Here is a 23662-nt window from a genome sequence, read left to right as displayed (position 1 = left end):
CCATGCTGTCAACACGGTGGAGAAGCCAAGACTGATTTGGCCTGGTTGTGACCGTCTCATCTCTCTCACCATGCTGTCAACACGGTGGAGAAGCCAAGACTGATTTGGCCTGGTTGTGACCGTCTCATGTCTCTCACTATGCTGTCAACACGGTGGAGAAGCCAAGACTGATTTGGCTTGGTTGTGACCATCTCATCTCTCTCACCATGTTGTCAACACGGTGGAGAAGCCAAGACTGATTTGGCCTAGTTGTGACCGTCTCATCTCTCTCACCATGTTGACAACTTGGCAGAGCAGCCAACAAGACTGATTTGGCCTGGTTGTGACCGTCTCATCTCTCTCACCATGCTGTCAACATGGTGGAGAAGCCGCCAAGACTGATTTGGCCTGGTTGTGACCGTCTCATCTCTCTCACCATGTTGACAACTTGGCAGAGCAGCCAACAAGACTGATTTGGCCTGGTTGTGACCGTCTCATCTCTCTCACCATGCTGTCAAACGGTGGAGAAGCCAAGACTGATTTGGCCTGGTTGTGACCGTTTCATCTCTCTCACCATGCTGTCAACACGGTGGAGAAGCCAAGACTGATTCGGCCTGGTTGTGACTGTCTCATCTCTCTCACCATGCTGTCAACACGGTGGAGAAGCTTTGTCTTTGTTTCTGTTTGTTTGTTTGTTTGTTTGCCATGGTTGTGCCTATGTCCTGATATGTTGTGAACAAAGCCTTCAGTAATCCGCCTGAATGCATTTCATAACGTGGCGAGCTGCAGACTGACAATAGTGTAATTTTCCAATGGGTATTTCAAACGGTTACACCAGATGACGGTGCGATAACCGGAACCAGAATGACGTCATATATTATCGCATTCTCCATTTACCAGCTCTGCGGCAAGCTATTGTGGTAGTGTTCAAGAAGATCCTTTCCGCCGATAAACCCCAAATTATCCCGTAGAACTAAAAGCTACAACATAGGTATGCCTCATATATTGGATTTTTCAAACTCTTTAATTGAATAATGTGTCAAGTCTGTTTGAATAGATTCATGCAGCTTGTGAAATTTGTGAAATTTGAGCAATATATTTTGAACTATATTTGCTTCGGCGAAACACAGATCATAAAGAAAGTTAACAGTCTGTAAATTCATACACCCGGAAGTCAACGATTACCAGAGTCAGAATAGGAGTTCGACGATTTGCTGGAGATTGGTATTGTTCATTATAATGCAGAATGAAAGGCGATAACTTGTATTCAGAGTGGTATTATAATGGCTAGTCAGGAAAATAGCCGAAATGGGTACATGAGAATAAGACTAACGGGTAAGTTTTTGAAATATAGCTGGGGAACCCGAACCTGAGTTGACCGGGATGAGAGGAAATCACATTGAAAATTGAAAGATTTGTCGCAAGTTCCCAGTCTTCGCAATCCAAGATGGCCGCCATGCAGTTTGACTCACTGTTCTATGTCAGTGATGAAAGTAAAAATCTCGTGCATTGTGTTCATGTTATTGTTATTGTCCTTCAGCATTGTCTTGGAGACTTCGCACCATAAAATGTTCTGCGAAATGCAAGCCCTCTGACTCTGTCTGTCGGTCGGTCGGTTGTGAGTCTTACCCTATATTCTAACTACCTTACATACGACGTCCTAGTACTTCTAGTTCTTAGTCCTAAGTCTAAGACTCCTAGGCCTATACTAAGCTTGTTGAAATGTCATGTCCACTCCAGAGCAGGGGCATCCGCGGCATAATTGATGATGGACCGTCACCGGCTTTGGACGGTAGATCAGACTGTGACATCGATTGACCATGGACACATGGTCCATGCAGATACCGTTACAATATAGCTTGAGTGCCATCGTGTAAAAGCTGACGTAGCGATACATTTTCAACAATGACAGTGAATGGGATCAGGTAGTTTCTAAAGCCAGATGTGAAGAATCTTAAAAATAAAACACAATGCAAAAATCAAAGATCATTCAGGCATAAATGTGATGGAGTAATTGCAAAGCCGTCCGTGTGAATATTTCAACAAAATGGCAGCCACAATTTAAATTTTTTGGTGTTAATTACCTTTGGCCAGTTTGGGGAAGTTATTTCAGATTACTTAACCTGCTCTATAAACCTTGCTACCTAATACATAGGCCCTATATTGAAATAAACACCCTCCTAGCCCTACAGACATGAGAGTTAAGTTTTTTGCCAATCTTTTTTTGGTCAGAATCTGCTATGCATGTGGATTACTCCACTGGGCTCTGTAGTGTAAGTTTGGGCACAAAAAGGTGGTTTCATGTTTTTAAGTCTTGACCACTCTCAATCTCATCATGCCTGCTCCGGTTCTTGTGATGTTATTGTCTTCTGACATAAGTTTTTACTGTTACATGGTAAGAGCTGTCACCTCCCCCCTCCCCCCCCCCTCTCAGTCAAAAGGAACCAAAACCTCTAGACGGAGCAGTTTGTCTGATAATTGGCCAGGACATGATATTTTTTAGGGGGGGGGGCATGAAAATCATGAAGTCAACAGATGGTTTCCTGAGCCTCATCCTAGCCTTGTTACTCTTGCCTTAGTTGACTTCTATTGCAAGAGAAGGTCTGATGTACTTGAGTATAGCTGAATGAGCAGAGCGCATGCAGGAATCATCAACTTTCATTGAGGGTGTGAATTCACTGAATTGAATAGACGTGGTGAATGATATTCTTAGCGCTACATGGTAATGTGATGGCCTACTTCGAACCGGAGAAAAGCCCAGAACTGGTAGACTAGTTGTTGTATCTGGTTGTTATGTTGTACAGTACTACAGGTGCTGGACGTGGAAGGTTACCAGTGATACAGTAGCACCTGCCAAGTTTCACCTTGCTAATTCCTCTTCTTCTCCACATCATTTTCATCGTCAGTTGATGTACATTGTACTTGGGAGTATTCATCTTCACCTGGCTTTATTCATTCCACAATGTGAAAAAGAGGATTTGATAATCTGCCTGCTACTTTACCACTGCTAGGTACCAGTGGTTAGAGTTTGAGGCCGACATTTGTACCCTCATATTTGGTGTTGGAAGTTCTATACTTCACATAAATCTTAATGTCTAATGACATTTCCTGATTTCTTGTTTCAGTTTTGTGTGCAAAGAATCTGGCCAAAAAGGATTTTTTTCGTAAGTATAAAAGTATGTACAATTTATGCCAGGCCAAGCTTGTAAAGTTGCATAAAAGGCCTATTGTTTAGTAGCACTTTCAGCGTGTGACTGCGCTTTCTATCGTAGCTTTGTCCTTTGCCACGTGTTTTGAGTTAGTCTCAAATGTTGTATGTTGGTGTTGTCTATCACATAGTATTTATTTCTGTTACAATGTCAATGCATATTTTGTTAGGTTTTCAATTAACTTTGAATTTTCAATAAAGGCACAATTTGTGTTCATTAACACCAACAATAATACAATGGGAATTCCAGGAGTGCTTCCTCTGGCTCTGTGTTCACCCATTTGATACTCAGCTGATTCCACAGATCTAAGACCGTTTCTGCATGGTCATGCGACATGTTCAATGCCATTGAGCAAGTTGAATTTGGATTGGCATTATGGCAATGGTTTTGCAACACCAATTTATCTGATGGTCATGATGCCATGTTTTGGCGGGGTCTTTGTGTCAACTTCATAAGTGGTCTTACTACAAAGGTGAAACTATAGGATGTTCTCCATTTGGGCGTTTGGATGATGAGAGTGACAGAGTATTGGTTCATCATCAATTCCTCTCTGCAACAAAGCAAAAAGTTTGGAATTCCAGTTGCAAACATTGTAGTATTCAGCCAGAGGAAAAGTAGCTCCTTGCTTTTCGATCCACTCATAAATCTACCTGAACTATTTATTACTATGAATACCTTGAGTATAAAATACAAGGCACATTTACTAGTGTTAGCTTCTGCCATGTTGAGTCTTGCAGAATGCTCTTATTGATTTCTCGTTGGGCTTGTTATGACATGTGTTTAGATGGAGGTGATTCAACTGACATTTGGAATCTACTTTCCTCCTGCGAGGATCTGAAAAAAAGAAATCCTAAGTAAAAAATAAGACTAGGGTAAGAATTCTCCAAATTTGCCCGCATGTAGAAAGCAAAGATGAAACAGGGACAGCAATTTTCTGTTATCTGAGGAAGTTTTTCTTTGCTGTATGGAATCAGACATGTCTGGGTACATGTTGACCAAGGCTAAGAAGAGACACATTCAATAAGCAAAATGTCCGACTGAGGTTCAGTTACATTCGTCAGTGCTGAACACTAGTTTCACCAACGTCATGTAGGAATTCCAGTCTGTTTGTTTTTATGTTACTCATAGTCATCCAGATGAAACTACTTTGAGGAGTAACATGTAGCCTAGTTTACACCAGGAAACAGGCTACTCTTTACTTCCCTCTACATATCTGGCCGGATGATTCACTTACCCTCAGTAGAGATTCTTAACACATGCTCCAAATCTAAATCCAAGTAGATTGCTATTAAACTGATTTGGTTGTAAGAGCTTCACAGTGCTATCGGTGTCATGCTCATGGTGTGATATAATGACACCGCCAGCCCACTCTGTGATATAATGACACCGCCAGCCCACTGTGTGATATAATGACACCGCCAGCCCACTGTGTGATATAATGACACCGCCAGCCCACTGTGTGATATAATGACACCGCCAGCCCACTGTGTGATATAATGACACCGCCAGCCCACTGTGTGATATAATGACACCGCCAGCCCACTGTGTGATATAATGACACCGCCAGCCCACTGTGTGATATAATGACACCGCCAGCCCACTGTGTGATATAATGACACCGCCAGCCCACTGTGTGATATAATGACACCGCCAGCCCACTGTGTGATATAATGACACTTGTTTAGGTTGTTTAGGTTGTGATTGATTCACCTGAGCTCCACTTTACATGCTTTACTTGAGACTGTATCACAACCACAGGTCAGCAACTTTGATTGGTTCAATCTTCTTGATGTCGATATTGACACTGGTTTGTAGGTCAAGTTTATGTCGTCATTGATGATACTCTGGTATCTTATCATTGCTTGATGACGTCATATTTACCCCAGATAGATGTATTGGTTGTCATCAATAGTTGGCAGTCAAACTGTCACTTTCGTCTCATGGTTACTTGTGTGTACAAATAATTCGGAGCTCGTCTTGCTTCTTGTGATACGGTCACTATCTGTGATCTCGTTCAGTAATGGATGATTCGGGTGAAACTCGCACAGCATATAATGCCAGAGGTAGATCTTTTGTAATTACAGGTAGGTATATAATATTGTCTTGTCAGGGGGGGAGGGAGGGGGGGGCGTCTATTATCCAAGTCGCTTTGAAATGGGTCGCACCCTTTTTAGTCGTTAAGTGTTCTTCCACTAAACGTCATTTCCTAACACACAGGTTATAACATACTTGTAGTCTGAATGATGACAACACATCTTACATGTAGCTGATGACAACACATGTTACATACATGTAGTCTGATGACAACACATGTTACATACATGTAGTCTGATGACAACACATGTTACATACATGTAGTCTGATGACAACACATGTTACATACATGTAGTCTGATGACAACACATGTTACATACATGTAGTCTGATGACAACACATGTTACATACATGTAGTCTGATGACAACACATGTTACATACATGTAGTCTGATGACAACACATGTTACATACATGTAGTCTGATGACAACACATGTTACATACATGTAGTCTGATGACAACACATAGTCTGATGACAACACATGTTACATACATGTAGTCTGATGACAACACATGTTACATACATGTAGTCTGATGACAACACGTTACATACATGTAGTCTGATGACAACACATGTTACATACATGTAGCTGATGACAACACATGTTACATACATGTAGCTGATGACAACACATGTTACATACATGTAGTCTGATGACAACACATGTTACATACATGTAGTCTGATGACAACACATGTTACATACATGTAGCTGATGACAACACATGTTACATACATGTAGCTGATGACAACACATGTTACATACATGTAGTCTGATGACAACACATGTTACATACATGTAGTCTGATGACAACACATCTTACATACATGTAGTTTGATGACAACACATGTTACATACATGTAGTTTGATGACAACACATCTTACATACATGTAGTCTGATGACAACACATGTTACATGAATGTTCACACGAGAACTTTCTGGACAGGATCACATATACATGTACAAATGTAGTGTGTATTTGATGAAGACAATCCTCGTTGCCTGGATGTGTATTTCCTATGTTGTTCTCATATGACTTTCTCGTTCCAGGTCTCCCTGACCCATTCTGCAAGATCAGCGTTGATGGCTCTGGCCAATGCCATTCGACGGAGACATGTAAGAACACACTCGACCCCAAGTGGAATCAGCATTATGATTTGTAAGTATTTTAGAGGCATTCTAGATCTAGTATATTTCTTGAGGTATGAGGAAGTGGGGCTGGCCTAAAAGAATGATGATGGACACTTTGACAGCACTTTCTTATACAGACCAAGATGTGTCTTCTACTCAAAGCCCTTAACTCTGACTCGCTATGAAAGAACCAACATCAGTGTGATGAATCAACCCCCACCACGCCCGTAGCATATTTACCAGGGTCAGAAACGTTGTCAGAGTGGTCTGTGTGATTTTAGAGGCGTAGAATGTAGGCGTGTTCCCAGGCATGTGAAATGAGATTTATTTGATCATGTGGATTACAAAATGTTTCAAAAGGAATAAAACAAGGAGATATCTTTAGCAATGATTCAGTCCAAATTGCCCTTGTTGTGCTGCATAACATCATGTCAGACTGTCTTGTATTCTCAATTGATGAACTACACCGACCAATAATAACATTTCATGTATAATTGATAGACTAGGTGTCTGTATAGCACTGTGCTGTTATAGTGCAACAAGGTCAGTCAAAACCTTCAGACACAAGGCCAGGGCCATTTATGGAAAGTTGACAGTTGAGATAGAGAAAATCAACTGTAATCTTGATGAACCAAGCGTGCTTGTAGAATTTTCAGCACTGGGTGCTTTTGGTTCAGTTTTCACTAGAATTGTGTTGTCCTGCCCATTATGAAAATAACGTTATCGAAAAATTTCTGAAAGGTGTTTAAAAAAAGTAATGTTCCAAGACATCCTGTATTCAGTCACCTTGAACTTCATCATCATCGTCAACATTCACCGAAGTTTCACCCGCATCACTTGTCATTGTTAAAAGAACAATGATATTGATATTCATCTATTCCGCTCCTGGTCGTGTTGGCAGATTTCTTTGTGATTGGCTTTGTCTGCTGCTTGCTTGAATGGCGGTGTTTTTGACCCCAAGTATGCTGACACTGGAATATCTCTGGGGTTCAAGCTCTCCTTTGGGTGAAGGAGATGTGTGGGGATACGAGTGAGTGGGATGTGCTGCTGGGAGGAGAGATTCGAAATGCCCTTAAACTTGTATACATTTGTAAATAGATTGCTGCATATTCCGACTGATGTGGGAATTGGAGAGGGCAGGGGATAGGTTGAGACTTGTCTCAAGCTAACATGAGAATTTATTAAAAAAAACGTTTTTAAAACTAAAAGACCTGTTTGTTTTGGCTTTGGTCGTCTGAATCTCTTCTTGCAAATGGATAGCACCAGTCATGGTCCACCATGCAACCAGTTCTCCTTACAAAGTACAATGTTATTGAAAATGAGTCACGTGAGATTCTGTGTGTTCCATGTCTCATCATGCACCACAAGCTCTTCACTGATGAGGAAAAAACACAAATCTTGATGTCTGGTTGTCAGTTGTGGCATTGGCATGGGATGGATCACTGATGGGGCATGTTTCATCGCTCTTCCTTCCACCTTGAAACTTCAAACTAAAGTGAAACTCGGTAGATCACATCGTCACAACTTACCCTATGAGTGATCACCAAGACATAGACATTCTACATTCTGCTCGGATGTCTGAGTCTGAGATGCTACTTTTGCATCACCATGTATACCAGACCTACATGTATTGATTCATATTTGATGAGATGATACGTTGCATGGTTTCAGGTACGTTGGGCAGAAGGATTCTGTCACGATCAGCGTGTGGAACCACAAGAAGATCCATAAGAAACAAGGTGCTGGCTTCCTAGGATGTGTGCGTATTATGTCAAATGCCATCCAGCGGCTCAAGGACACCGGCTGTACGTATCATTAACTCTTTATCTCATATGTTGCCTCTTTCTTTGCACCGTCTTCATACTGTATCAGTGGGTTTACGCCAGTCGTGGAGGCCTGGACAGAAAACCTATTTCACCTGCAAAGAGGCCTATGTAGAAACGGTGCCTCTCAATTGGCTTAAACCTGTTAACACAGTTTATTTTGGAGCAGTACTATGGGACCGAGCTGATGTCTCAATATTCTATTTGTGGTGTCGGCTTTCTACTGATACTATAACCCCAACTAGTTCTTCGCACATTAGCACTGTCATGAATAGCGTCTGCTGGCGAGCATGGAGACATCTGCTTGGTTCCAAATCTGAGATCAATAGAATTAGACAGTGCAGTCTACAGTGTGGTAAAGAGACGGGTACATATGGTCAGTCTTCCCAGTCTGTGATTGGGAATGAAGGCGTTCCTGCCAGAGATGCACGATGTTGGTTGAAATGGTTGCCCCTGGTGATGAACAGTCTGGTCACTGAAATGAGCAAAGACCCATTTTAGAGAGTATGACCTGGCCTCATATGTGACTTAGTTGGGTACAATACAGGGTCATTAGGATAGATTTACACCAAAACATGAGCAGTTGCCATGAAAATGAATCCATGTTTTTATCTGAATCGGTGAAGAAAGTCAGGTATCTTGAGTTGATGATGTAAAGTGAATGGTAAAGCCCGCACCACACGGTGAAATTTGCGTGATGCAAGTGACACGCGTGCACGTTGCGACAGGCAAATTCTCACTGTGTGGGGTCGTTTTTTGCTGCGTATCTTCCTCGCGTGTCGAGACGCAGCCGATCTAGCATGTTTGATATTTTCTCGACACGCGAGGAAGTTAATCACCGTGTGGGGGCTACCTGCAGCAATGTTGCGCGAGTTCGACGAATCACAACAAGCAGATCGGTCACATGATTTATAGGTAGGTCACATGATACCAAAATGGCAGCGCCCGGGAACTGTCAAATCCTATGAGAAGTATTATGGACCAAGAAGACCAAATTGCCCTTATTCTCCTGCTGTTACTCCGTCGGAGGCGGCGGCGGAGGCGGCGCCGCGTGGACCGTAGTCTTTGGACAAGGCCATGGATTCAGAGAAGAGAGGATAAGGGGGCCTATGCAAATCTAATTACTGAATTGCGGGAGGAGGACCCCATGAAGTATCGCCAGTTCCACAGAGTGCGGGTCGAGGAACAGATGGAGTAACAGCAGGAGAATAAGGGCAATTTGGTCTTCTTGGTCCATAATACTTCTCATAGGATTTGACAGTTCCCGGGCGCTGCCATTTTGGTATCATGTGACTGACCTATAAATCATGTGACCGATCTGCTTGTTGTGATTCGTCGAACTCGCGCAACATTGCTGCAGGTAGCCCCCACACGGTGATTAACTTCCTCGCGTGTCGAGAAAATATCAAACATGCTAGATCGGCTGCGTCTCGACTCGCGAGGGAAGATACGCAGCAAAAAACGACCCCACACAGTGAGAATTTGCCTGTCGCAACATGCACGCGTGTCACTTGCATCACGCAAATTTTCACCGTGTGGTGCAGGCTTAAGGTTTTCTTTGGCTCAGGCAGCCTCTTATCTGTTGTGTGTCTGTAACTCTCTGTGTGATCCTGGAGCTTGAGAAGCTGGAGAATGTATCAGTCATGGGTTAGTTGTGTATGATGCTATAGCCTATGGCTTCCTCGATTCGCCTATCCTCAGGACATTCATGTGATGCATCTAGTGGCTTGATGAATCTTTCAGACATGATTTAGTGTGAACTACTTATGTAATGTTATATGACCAGTGCATGTTGGATGTTGATCTTTGGTCCACTTCAATGGCTCGTATCCCTTCCTGGAGGCTCACAGTTGTGTTGAATATGTCTGCAGTCAGGCCATACTTGGTGTAGAGACATTTCAGTGTCAGGCCTGCTTGCAAAACCAATTATTTCTGGATGGTATGGTAATACAATACCGTGATCACTTCAATATTTAGCAATTACGAGTCTGGAAAGTCACCAGCCTTTGTTCACCACATTCTCCACTTGATGTCATTTATATTTTTCCGTTCATACAATCAATTTGATGGTGGATATGCATTGTCAGAACGCAATGCTCAATAAAAAATGCAATTGATTTTGTGCATGCAGAATAAATCATCTGACATGTTTACTAATCATATTCTGACGACACAGCCAAGGACTCCACTGAATACTAACCATGTGGACAGACTGTTGTCATTTCATGTCTCGAGGCTGCCATCTATTTATGTTTGATCCAATAGTCTACTTACATTCTGCATGTACATGCAGCATTGAATATGTTGAATAACACATTCTAAGCTTATGTGGAGGTGTATAAAACAGCATAATGCCAATGATAGATTATACAGTGAACTAAAGGCCAGAGTTGACACAGGCCTACATGCTAATCTGAAAATGGGTTCCTTTTTGGTCAAATCTATGAATCTTGGCTCAGACGTCTATTTTTGATTGATAACAATGAATAAAGCGTGATCTGGCCACTCAAGTTTGGTGAAGCCGAGAGAGCTCGTCGCATGACCATCTCCTTTTTTCAATGCAGACTGAGAACTTCTGAGTTTGGTTTCTGAGTCGGGTATTTTCCCTCATTTCAGTTGTGAACTGGAGTGATACTATGTGTAACTAGTGGTACATGTTAGTTCTGTATTGAGTGTCTAGTTGAGTCATTGTCAGCATTGTTCTGAATATAATTGTCATATGGTACATGTATTACATGTATATACATTGTACAGTGTTGAGGGTGTGGTCTACCAATCCACGTGTACTGTTATTCCTGAAATGGTAACTTGTTGTCCTCAGAGGCAGCTACATTAATAGCCCTATCTGTATCATTACATGTACATGTAGCCTTCCATCCAGGTTGCATAGATCAGGCAGGTCTACGATCTAGGTTGCATAGACCAGGCAGGCCTATGATCTAGGCTGCATAGACCAGGCAGGCCTACGATCTAGGTTGTATAGACCAGGCAGGCCTATGATCTAGGTTGCATAGACCAGGCAGGCCTACGATCTAGGTTGCATAGACCAGGCAGGCCTACGATCTAGGTTGCATAGACCAGGCAGGCCTACGATCTAGGTTGCATAGACCAGGCAGGCCTATGATCTAGGTTGCATAGACCAGGCAGGCCTATGATCTAGGTTGCATAGACCAGGCAGGTCTACGATCTAGGTTGCATAGACCAGGCAGGCCTATGATCTAGGTTGCATAGACCAGGCAGGCCTATGATCTAGGTTGCATAGACCAGGCAGGCCTATGATCTAGGTTGCATAGACCAGGCAGGTCTACGATCTAGGTTGCATAGACCAGGCAGGCCTATGATCTAGGTTGCATAGACCAGGCAGGCCTATGATCTAGGTTGCATAGACCAGGCAGGCCTACGATCTGGGTTGCATAGACCAGGCAGGTCTACGATCTAGGTTGCATAGACCAGGCAGGCCTATGATCTAGGTTGCATAGACCAGGCAAGCCTACGATCTAGGTTGCATAGACCAGGCAGGCCTATGATCTAGGTTGCATAGACCAGGCAGGCCTATGATCTAGGTTGCATAGACCAGGCAGGCCTACGATCTAGGTTGCATAGACCAGGCAGGCCTATGATCTAGGTTGCATAGACCAGGCAGGCCTATGATCTAGGTTGCATAGACCAGGCAGGCCTACGATCTAGGTTGCATAGACCAGGCAGGCCTACGATCTAGGTTGCATAGACCAGGCAGGCCTATGATCTAGGTTGCATAGACCAGGCAGGCCTATGATCTAGGTTGCATAAACCAGGCAGGCCTATGATCTAGGTTGCATAGACCAGGCAGGCCTATGATCTAGGTTGCATAGACCAGGCAGGCCTACGATCTAGGTTGCATAGACCAGGCAGGCCTACGATCTAGGTTGCATAGACCAGGCAGGCCCACGATCTAGGTTGCATAGACCAGGCAGGCCTACGATCTAGGTTGCATAGACCAGGCAGGCCTACGATCTAGGTTGCATAGACCAGGCAGGCCTATGATCTAGGTTACATAGACCAGGCAGGCCTATGATCTAGGTTGCATAGACCAGGCAGGCCTATGATCTAGGTTGCATAGACCAGGCAGGCCTATGATCTAGGTTACATAGGCCAGGCAGCTGACTGGGCAGATTCAGCCTGACCTCTCTATCATTCAGTACAGACCAGACAACCAAATCAAAGGTTGTAATTCTGTGACCTGCTCTGATAATAATTATGACAAATCATGTTTGTGTGGAGGCATGCTGTAATGTGTGTCTGACCACATGAGCCATGATCAGCAACTATTTGAAAGTCAGCATGGACTCCATCGGCAGAAGAATGTAGGGTGGCTCTGATGTCAAAACTTGCGGCACACAAACAGGCTTGTTCATGACAAGCCACGATGTCCTACCCTGTCAACTGACAGGATCAATTTCAAATACTCACAAAGTTTTCTTTTTGAAGAAGTCGATGCCATTTGAGGACTGGTGGATAATGGTTTTTGATGTCAATTGATAAGACAGGTTCGGCCTTGTTTTGTGAAATAATTGAAAAATGCATTGTCTTTGGTGGCAAACTTCTACTAGTACTACTCAAGTTTATACATAAATCTCACACTTTGGTGCATTTGACTATTTCAGCCAACAAGTGCTACCTTTTGGAACATGTTTTCATGATCTTTGGAAGTTGTTATAGTGGCTGTTATGTCGTGTTGGCTAATGAGCCGTCTGCTCGAATCACAGCTTCTATAGTAGTATCTGTTTCCATGTTGCAGTTCAGCGTCTTGACCTCCAGAAGAAGAACCCCGTGGAAGGTGAGACCGTACGAGGACAGATTGTGATCAGTCTCATATCACGTGATAGAGGATCGGGGATTGGGCCGTCTGTCAATGATGTCTCTGATGCCATAACTAGAGATCCTAATGAGTTACCTGAAGGGTAAGCATCAGGGCTCCATCTGGTGTAGAAGATCATCATCATCATCATCATCATTGAAGGCATTGTGACCCGTATTCAGTCGTAGTCACACAAGAAAGATAGTAAATGATGGGGGAGAGGGGTAATAAGGTTGACAATTTAATGAGAAGGAAGAACTTTAAGCCCAGCAGAACAGGGCTAATGACTGTTGTTGAACCATGTCCAGATAAGATGCTTAATTCGTCAGACATAGAGCTGGACCCAGGCCTGTATAACAAGGGACGATGACCACCTCCCTCTTTAAATGAAGAGATCCATGTACCTGAGGGGTAGTCCCTGCCTTATTGTTTGTTCCTCCTGCTTTTAAAAACACCTCTTGCCTTGGTCTTACAGTTGGGAGGAGCGACGGACGGCCGCTGGTAGGATTCATTATGTCAACCATATTACTAGAACAACACAATGGGATAGGCCGACACGGTGAGTAGAGGAGAAGAGTGCCACATGTTCTCTCCATCTCATTGGTTTATTGCTGTAGATAGGAGATGTCATCTCAACTGCACGGATGCTTGCGCCGTCTGAGACTCTAACAAACCAAAGCATGTTCAACTAACAAGTGAGCTACGGAGAAATACTTGTTTCCTTTGTTCACCAAGGTCATGGCATTTCCATGTTTTTTTCAGGCCTGCTATTGAGTTCATCAATGAGAGACAAGGATCTAGCTCACTATCTCACAGCACGGGGGCGACCACTGCCCAACGGCTTAGTGCCAACCAAAGACTGCATAGCCTCAGAGAGAATCAAACGACTAGTAATTCAAACGTCACACCGCCAACAACAACAACGACAACGTGTAGTACGCCGGAACGGGATAATGTGAACGTTAGTCCGAGTAACAGTACTAGTCATACGCCGGATATGAACATGAGTTCTAGTGTTGGTCACTCAGGTGGTGGTAGTGGTGCTGGGATGCAAAGGGAAGGAGATCGGAGGCGAAGATCAACACGACATAGGAATTATTTAAATCGGTCACAATTACATCAAGCGATTGAGCTGCCTGACGGATATGGTGAGTAGAGTCTCTCAGCTTAGTATCACTTTCAATATGAGCTAGTTGGTTTGACCTCTGAAGTGCTATTAGCATAGCTTGACCGATTCCTCCTTGCCTATAGTGAGTGGGCTGACGTGGCCCTCTGTAGGGCTAATTGGTTTGAGTGGTATTAGCATAGCTTGACCGATTCCTCCTTGCCTATAGTGAGTGGGCTGACGTGGCCCTCTGTATGGCTAGTTGGTTTGAGTGGTATTAGCATAGCTTCTCTTCCATCTACAACATATATTTGATGCCACTACAACCAGTCGCATAATATGCTTCATCTTTTCAGAACAAAGAACGACGCAACAAGGGCAGGTTTATTTCCTCCACTCACAAACTGGTATTAGTACGTGGCATGACCCCCGCGTACCTAGGTATGTATGATTGCTGTCAGAGACACGGAGTCCCATTGTGAACAACCAGTAGTTTCTATACCTGAATACAGACATATGAGATGTCAGTTTGTGCTTGTAATTCGGTCTGTTGGCCATCCATATGTTAGATGTGACATATTTCAATTGTAAGGTGGTATTGTAGATAAAACATTTGACTAATTTAGAGGCACTTGAGATTAATAGGATGTCAAGTGCGTCACATGAGAGTGAGTCTTTCATTTTGTGGTTTCAGGGATGTAGCGAATGTCCCCGAGGCAGACATAGGTCCATTACCATCTGGCTGGGAGACGCGGTATACGGCTAATAACCGTATATACTATGTTGATCACAATAACCGAACAACACAGTTTACCGATCCCCGATTGTCAATTAATCCTGACGTATTACGGCGACTGTGGTAAGTTGGGCTCATTCACCTCTCATTGGTGCTGAGGCGATTGCAGAAGGAAACCTGTCTATCGTCAAATTTTGCAATTCCAACTCTAAAAAGATGAAGTTCATATCATTGGCTCGTAGACATCATATTCTGATCAGTATTGGGTGAATTGGTGGCATAAAGGTACAGCTGTGTTGAATGTGAGGAGAGTCAAGCATGTCTGTCTACACCAGGCACTTGGAGGCCGGTGAGTACAGCATTGACATCTGAAATGGCAGGATCAGGTCGACTTTGCTTGGAACAAGAAACTTGTGCTAAATGCTCGTTAGTGATTTGGATATTTGTCTCTCCTTCAGCACAAACAACTCTAGGAATATACACATGAGTAACAACCATGATAAAGAAAATGAGTCACCCGCTCCCAAGTATAAACGAGACTTAGTTCAAAAAATGAAAATCTTACGCCAAGAACTTCAAACGTTACAGCCGCAGTCTGGCCATTGTAGGATAGAGGTATCAAGAGAGGAAATATTTGAAGTAAGTGATCCAGGTGGAGACATGCTGCTGGATGACTATGTCATACTCGCCCAGTAAAGAGGCCATGATGGCCAACTTACATGTTTCCAGTCCCTTTAACTTCATAGACAAAATGATTTCCTTCAGCAGGGGTAAATTCGTTGCTTTTGAAAGGGCTGACTGCAGGTTTACCAGCGGTTGCACAATTCAGTCACTGCACTCATTTTGGGATTTTGCTAAACTAAAAGTACACTTGATGCAACTTGATTTGTCTTTTATAATCTTCGTCTCTTCTTCAGGAATCTTATCGTCAGGTTATGAAAATGCGGCCAAAGGATTTGCGGAAAAGATTGATGGTAAAGTTCCGTGGAGAGGAAGGTCTGGATTATGGAGGCGTGGCTAGGTTAGTATCTTCATGAAGTGATGTTGGAGTCCTGACCACTCCAGCATAAGCTTTGAGTGGAACCAGTCAGTCCAAGTTGGCGAGATGAGCTTCACGGGAAACAGGTGTCTTGTCTTCATCGAGGTGGAGTGACAGGGTATGAGGATATCGGACATGACAACCAATACACCATATCTAATGATTGCTTGTGTTTGTTCCAGGGAATGGCTGTACCTGTTATCTCATGAAATGCTCAACCCTTACTATGGCCTCTTCCAGTACTCGAGGGATGATATATACACGCTACAAATCAATGCAAATTCGGGAGTGAATCCGGTAAGTGAGATAACCAACAGCATTACCTACGAGGATGTGACCGCAAGATAAGAGGTCGCTGCTGACTTGGTGAAACAGTTGTGCAAAAGATAGAAACCTTGACAAGAGGTTGATTCTTGCTGAAGATATGGCACCAGGGAAACCGAGTTTAATAGTCAAACGGCCGTGGCTGCCAGGGACTTCGCCTGAGAGGCATCCGCTTGTGCAAGGCTGGAACTGATTACACTTCCCTTTGTTGTCTTTGCAGGAACATCTGTCTTACTTCCATTTTGTTGGAAGAGTGATGGGAAGTGCCATATTCCACGGTCACTACATCGATGGTGGATTCACCATGCCTTTTTACAAACAACTGCTGGCTAAACCTATAGCGCTCGACGACATTGAGAATGTCGATCCTGAGCTTCATAGGAGTTTAGTTTGGATGCTGTAAGTACCCGAGGTGACAGATTGAAATGCTATTACAAAAAGGAGAAACAAATTGGCTGGTAATTTTCACTTGTGTGTGTTGATGGCAGCAGTGTTGCCAGAGGGCAGTACTGTCACCCCTCTAAAAGAGAGGGCTGTGTTGGTTGGGACTGCATCCTCCAGAATCCTAAGAGAAGTATGCACTTCTCATTGCACATGTGAAGATAACTCATCAGGTCGGTTCTACTTTCAGAGAAAATGATATTACCGATGTGATTCACAATACGTTTAGTGTGGAACATGAAGCATTTGGAGAGCTGAAACAACTCGAGCTGAAACCAGGAGGCAAAGATATCAATGTCTCTGAAGACAACAAGAAGGAATATGTAAAGTAAGTCATATGTTCTCCCTCTTCTTGGTGATGTTGGATGAAAGGTTGTAGTTTCACTGACTCTGCCTGCCTTTTTGCTGTCATTTTTGTGGCATCTTGAGGCAGGATAGATTATGGTGAAGCCGATTGTAAACTCATTTCCTTGTGCATCAGCTTCTCCTCTTGTTCTCTTGCCAAGCAGGCAGGTTATAGAACTCTGAGAGCTGTGGACCAAGCAGGCAGGTTATAGAACTCTGAGAGCTGTGGACCAAGCAGGCAGGTTATAGAACTCTGAGAGCTGTGGACCAAGCAGGCAGGTTATAGAACTCTGAGAGCTGTGGACCAAGCAGGCAGGTTATAGAACTCTGAGAGCTGTGGACCAAGTAGGCAGGTTATAGAACTCTGAGAGCTATGGACCAAGCAGGCAGGTTATAGAACTCTGAGAGCTGTGGACCAAGCAGGCAGGTTATAGAACTCTGAGAGCTGTGGACCAAGCAGGCAGGTTATAGAACTCTGAGAGCTATGGACCAAGCAGGCAGGTTATAGAACTCTGAGAGCTGTGGACCAAGCAGGCAGGTTATAGAACTCTGAGAGCTGTGGACCAAGCAGGCAGGTTATAGAACTCTGAGAGCTGTGGACCAAGCAGGCAGGTTATAGAACTCTGAGAGCTGTGGACCAAGCAGGCAGGTTATAGAACTCTGAGAGCTGTGGACCAAGCAGGCAGGTTATAGAACTCTGAGAGCTGTGGACCAAGCAGGCAGGTTATAGAACTCTGAGAGCTGTGGACCAAGCAGGCAGGTTATAGAACTCTGAGAGCTGTGGACCAAGTAGGCAGGTTATAGAACTCTGAGAGCTGTGGACTTGAGCACCCTGAGACTCTGTTGTTTCAGCAGTGTATGTATCATCATAGGAATCTAAGAGAATGATACAATAATGTGGTTGTCTATTTCAGGTTATATGTAAACTGGCGGTTTATGCGAGGCATAGAAGCGCAGTTCCTTGCGTTGCAGAAAGGTTTCAATGAGCTGATACCACAACATCTACTCCGGCCATTTGATGAGCGGGAACTCGAGGTAGGTTCATGGTAACGTTCTAGGCATCAAGCAAGATTCCTTCCAGGAGCATTAGTCTGGATCAGATGTGAATCCCACTGCAAGGCCGTAGTGGATGCCCTTCCCTTCTGTAACATGCCAGTACCCCTTTGAAGTTGACTAGTTGCTGTTGTTGATGTGAGCCATGGTCTGCATATTAATCTTCCCTTTTTCAGTTGATGATTGGTGGCCTAGGTAAAATAGATATTGATGACTGGAAGGCTCACACACGATTAAAGCACTGCACACCAGACAGTAACATTGTGAAGTGGTTCTGGAAAGCAGTAGATGACTTTGACCAGGAGAAGCGAGCGAGACTGCTACAGTTTGTGACGGGGAGTTCACGAGTTCCATTACAGGGATTCAAAGCATTGCAGGGTATGTGGTCAACCAGGGTGGATCCTAGAGACACACACCTCGAGGTTTCCTGGATCTCACCCTCGGCTGCCTAACACTTCATCTTGGTTCTTGAAGTCTAGTGTAAAATTAAATGATATTAGAAAGTTAACTGTAAAGTGGACATCATGATCCATGTTCTGTGATGATGCAGCTATCTAGTAGTACTGGCTAATGTTAGCAAGGAAAGACTTGTTCACTATAAGCCAACAGAATGTTGATATTTGTTCCACTGTGTAGTGCAGGTTGTTGTGTAACTGCATGCTGGAGTATTGTTGTATGCCTCATCCCCGTGCCCCCACAGTACCTCCTCTTGTCAGCAGGGGACGCTGGTTTGCTTTGTCCTCCAGCATGAACTCATGCCTTGAAAACCTCGGGAAACGTAGTTTGCATCATCAGTTAGTAACTGCATGACCATCATCCCTGCCCATCCAGCTGTTGATGTAATTTCTGTTTTGTTATTCACTACTAGAGCAAATTCTGTTTATTCGCTGTTGTTTATGTTGGCTATTGAAAGTCAGCCTGAAGCTGTCCTGACCCACAGTTTCTAAAGTCAGCCTGAAGCTGTCCTAGCCCACAGTTTCTAAAGTCAGCCTGAAGCTGTCCTAGCCCACAGTTTCTAAAAGAATTGTGGTTCTTCTGCTTTTGAAACTGCAAACACTCTCACCCATTTCTTGACAGCCAGTCAACGCTCGCTGTGTCTACTTCATAAACTTACTGTGCTGCATTCAACTTGATCTGCATTGGTGCTATTTTGGATGTTGGATCTTTCCAATTGTCCCCGAAAGTTTTTGAGTAGATGCGAAGTGTGTCAAGTCAAATGCAGGGCGGTATTAAAGTTTATAAAGTGGACAGTTTGTTGGATGGCTGTATGAAAGTGTGTGAGTATGTTTGTTGTTTATTGGGTGAAATGACCTCATTTCTTTTAGTAACTGGGGAGGATAATCCTATCCACAATCTACAGCAGCTTGTCCTCAAGGTGGAAGGTCATATTCTGTCACACAGACACCATTTTCTCCCCAGAGACATTGCTTCAGGCTGCCTTCTTGAGCCTTTATTTTGCTTGGCCTCTTTTGTGAGCTTTTAGTTTGTGTGTTTGTTTAGGCGTATGCTGTTTTCATTGTTGTTCTAGGGTCAACAGGTGCAGCAGGACCGAGACTCTTCACCATCCACCAGGTGGACATCAGCACGGCTAACTTACCCAAAGCTCACACGTGGTAAGTGGAACGTCAACCATCTCGACACACAACCCTCACTCACTTTGACAACATTTCTGAGGAACATTGAGCGTCATCAGATCAACTCTATTTTCATATATTGAGCCTTTGACCACATGAATCAATAGCAAAGATTCAAGTCCTTTTCGGCGACAACTCCCTCCACTTCAAACAAGCTGAAATGTATTCAGTATAAATCTTACGATAAATTTGATTCCATTTCCAGCTTCAATCGCATTGATATCCCACCCTATGAAGACTTTGACAAGATGATGGAGAAACTCACATGTGCTGTGGAGGAAACGTGTGGCTTCGCTGTCGAATGAGCAAAGCCAACTTGTTGAAAGGATGTTATCACGTGATTGTATAAAGCCTGTTAGCACTCGGCCCAAGGATCAAGGCAGTTCTTGTTGGGAGTGTGGCTGACTGGATGTTGTCCTGGACTTGTCGGGTTCACTGGCCTCAAGCTGTGTAACAAAAATCTGGTTGTTAAGGGTTCTTGATGTGGAAATACCCACAAATCTGGCTGGTTAAATCACCATGGAGTGGTTTATCGGTTTAGTGGTTCAAAGACTTGAGAGACGAAAATAGGAAAATCTGTGAATATGGACTGTTTATCTTTGCTACGTTCCAAGACTTGTTCTACATTTTAGATAAGGGGCGTCTTAGCTGCTCAACTGATGCGGACAGTGATAGCTTGCTTTAGCTGCGTGTATTCACGTTGATATACTGTGGTTGATCTGATCCATCCTGCTCATGACTTGTCTGGGGGAAATGGCATCTGCTGACATGTAGATTCACTTTGTAAGTGCTGTGTTCTGGTTGTAGATATTCTTCAGAATAATATCATGTGTGATGTAGCATCTTCTAGAATCATATTGAAGTATTCTCCACCATTTGCTCAAAATATGTGAGGGTCATCACAGTCATTTCTAGCCTTTCTAGCTAGGTATGTCGCCAAGATACTATGTATAATTAGGAATGATGGCATAATAGAGACAAGTTGAAAGGAATCTTGAATAGAATGGTGCCATGTGAGGCTCTCCAGCCATGTTGTTCTCATCAGAGTTGAGGAGAACTCGTGGTGGATAGAATGTTTGCCCTCATTTGTCCCGCTATCACTATAGACATTACTGATGAAACATAGGAGGTGTTCTTAAAGTCCAGTGACTTGCCTGGCTTGGTCATAGAACTCCATGCAATTTTTGTATTTATTATTTAAGATGTGAATGTTTTGAGAGGGGCGCTGTGTGAGTTATTTGTAAGGATTCAGGCTGATTTCACTGGCAGTTCCGTGCGAAAGTTCCTTTCCTGGAACTCAGCGAAGTCAGCTTCGATCCATAGAAAAGAATTTCATGATAAAACATGCTGCTCTTATAATGTATAATAACTTGTACTATTTGTTTCTGATCAAGTTAAAGGTAGCCAAAATGCCAAGTGATTGATTTGGCCTTTGGCTCTCATCAAATGAAGCTAGCTCTAGCTTGATATTGTTTATGTGAGGGTGCTATTCATGTTCATACTGAGCCTTGGTACAGAGCTGCCTACCCGGAGCCTTGGTACAGAGCTGCCAACCCGGAGCCTTGGTACAGAGCTGCCAACCCGGACACATTTGGGGGGGGGGGCATTTACAGATTGCTGGGCCAGTCTATAGTTTGTGGTAGCTCGGGTGGGTGAGGCAGTTCTATTCACACTGAGCCATTGTAGCTTGCCGGGGTGGTTGAGGCAGTTCCATTCACATTGAGCTGTGGCAGATAAGGTGGGAAGGGCTGTCCTATTCCTGTTCATGCCAAGCTGTGGTAGTTAGGATGGGTTTGGTACAATGATTCAGTGAAGAATGTGGCTGCTTCAAGTTTGTTTGAAATAATTTTATTACTTTCAATAATATTGTAACATACAGATGAATCCCAGGGCTAGGCTATCAGAGTCTGCTTCAAGTTCTGGTGAGATAGCATATCTTAGTGAAAGTCATCTAACCACATGTTGTATCCCTGGGCAGAAGATGTTGTTCATGAACCAAGCGTCCAACACTCAACCAGGTTGGGTACTGTGACTGGAGAGTCTGGCTTGTCATACTCACCAAGCTGCAGTTGCTTGACCATGTGTCATTACTTTCCAGTTGATTATGGAGCTCTGGGATTCACCATTCACTCTTCATCCACTTTGCATTTATTATGTTTATATCAAAACAATGCTTTAGGAAATGATGTAATCTGGTAGCATCTGAATGCGACAGAGGGGGGATGAGTAGAGAAAAACAGAATGTCTCTGTGTATAGGTCTAAAGAATTCTTGTGAAGCATTATTTATGAATCTCATTTATTTTTTTTTCTTGATTTTTTGTGACATATTGATTGTGTTATGAACTCTATCGTGTACTGTACATGTCCTTTACCAAATCTCTGAACCAGTCACATGATGTCCGAAGCTATTGCAGAGTTTCTATGCTTGTTTACTGAGTGGATGAGAGAGTTGAATGAAAACTTTGATAAAATGTAAAGCTACGTGACTGCTCTGTTTCAAGGAAAATTCTAATCGAGAGCAGCGAAATTCAGTGCTGAACTTGTAAATGCCTGATATTTTATTGGGTGCCCTCGTTAAATGAGTAATGCAGAAGTGGAACATCCGACCTTGTAAGAAAACACGCAATATTCTCCTGTTTTTTGTCATTTGAATGATTTTCTTGGATCTTTTGTAAAATATGTCTGTGTATTTAATAAGACCTTGTGGGTCACTTTGTAATTGCATTGTAAATAGGCATGTAGCCAGTCCTGTAGAATTTGTACAAAATCATTTTAAGTGAAGATGACAATTAAATTGGCATTTTGGTTACTGAGTCTAACATGTTGTTTGGCTTTAGTCATTCCATCTTGACTGGAGAAGCTGCTGCCTTCGAAGAGAGTTATGGTCATCCTTCTTGACCATTTATGAGCCGTTTTCTGTCGTGCTATCATTTCAACTCTGGTGTTATCTTATGAACGGGTTAACCGTACCTCACCTACCCTTGGTCATCTCATCCCATCAAAGCTAACCGACCGAACATCTTGTAGAAGCTCTCCCTCACGCCTGGTCTGTCCGCCAGCATGAACCGAAGCAGGTAGCAAGCCCTTTTCAATGCTGTCTCAAAGATCTTACGGGAAGCTGGAATTGAGACATAGTATAGAAGACATCCACGCCTTTTGGGTACATATTCTCCGGCCTCCTCAGCTCTTCCGGGCTGTCGTGATTGTCCCGCAGGCATGTCCCTCATCAGAGTTACCTGGCCTCTCGATAATTGCGGTCTCGTTTCTGAATCCATCTCTTTGAGATCTCAGGTATGACTGGAAGACAGAATGCGGCATGGCAATACGTCAAACGGGAAATGTACTTTGAACAATCAATAATCCGAAGACAACAACATGAAGAAGTCATGATGGAGGGACTTACAAAGTAATTCTCGCAGGGCGACCGTCTTCTCATTTTCAACGCTGTCAAAGCTGGTGAGACGTCTGTGTCATGCAGTGATTGGAAGTGGCCATCGAATCTCATAGCGGCATATCTGTATGTGCGAATTGGTCATGATGACCTTGGGAGAAACAGGGATTCATTGGTATCAGGGCAGCAAAATGCGGGTTCCCACACAGTTAAGCAGTGAATAGTCACAGTGTCAGTCTGAAATGACCTCCACCCACATGCAAATATTCTGGCTAAAATGGGATATGTCCATTGAAGGAATGCGTATATGGATGTAGAAAGGAACCTTGTACGCATTCCTTCATGTTAGACCTAGATGGCACATTTGTGACTCCTGTTGTAAACAAACCATCCTCGGTCATTGATGGTTTGCGCGGAGAAAGATCCCGTTTTTTTAGCTGTAACCTTCATCCATCCCAGGTTGGTCTTTACGGACAAGGTTATTGCCGGGATATGACCAAAGCGGCAAGGGACACAGC

The 23662-nt window shown here is 43.6% G+C and overlaps 1 protein-coding gene across 5 annotated transcripts; it reads left to right on the top strand.

The window, feature by feature from the left end:
- Positions 1 to 1188: 1188 nt before the first annotated feature.
- LOC135496341 (E3 ubiquitin-protein ligase SMURF1-like) lies at positions 1189 to 22572 on the top strand. 5 transcript variants are annotated; one of them, XM_064785651.1, is made up of 18 exons: positions 1189 to 1314; positions 3105 to 3143; positions 6335 to 6443; positions 8087 to 8220; positions 13016 to 13178; positions 13551 to 13634; positions 13838 to 14223; positions 14537 to 14621; positions 14875 to 15039; positions 15375 to 15555; positions 15834 to 15937; positions 16138 to 16252; positions 16500 to 16678; positions 16911 to 17048; positions 17980 to 18100; positions 18295 to 18496; positions 19656 to 19731; positions 19958 to 22572. In XM_064785651.1, the coding sequence occupies exons 1-18, from the start codon at positions 1263 to 1265 to the stop codon at positions 20055 to 20057; spliced, it is 2433 nt and encodes an 810-aa protein (XP_064641721.1). In that variant the 5' UTR covers positions 1189 to 1262; the 3' UTR covers positions 20058 to 22572. The 5 variants fall into 5 exon arrangements, with proteins under 5 accessions (XP_064641721.1, XP_064641706.1, XP_064641699.1 ...); XM_064785636.1 differs by having other exon boundaries at positions 19647 to 19731; XM_064785629.1 differs by having other exon boundaries at positions 3105 to 3155.
- The last annotated feature ends 1090 nt before the right edge of the window (positions 22573 to 23662 follow it).

The sequence above is a fragment of the Lineus longissimus genome, chromosome 1 (genome assembly GCF_910592395.1).
Source record: "Lineus longissimus chromosome 1, tnLinLong1.2, whole genome shotgun sequence".
Classification (NCBI taxonomy): Eukaryota; Metazoa; Nemertea; class Pilidiophora; order Heteronemertea; family Lineidae; genus Lineus; species Lineus longissimus.
This window is presented reverse-complemented; position numbering and strand designations above follow the sequence as displayed.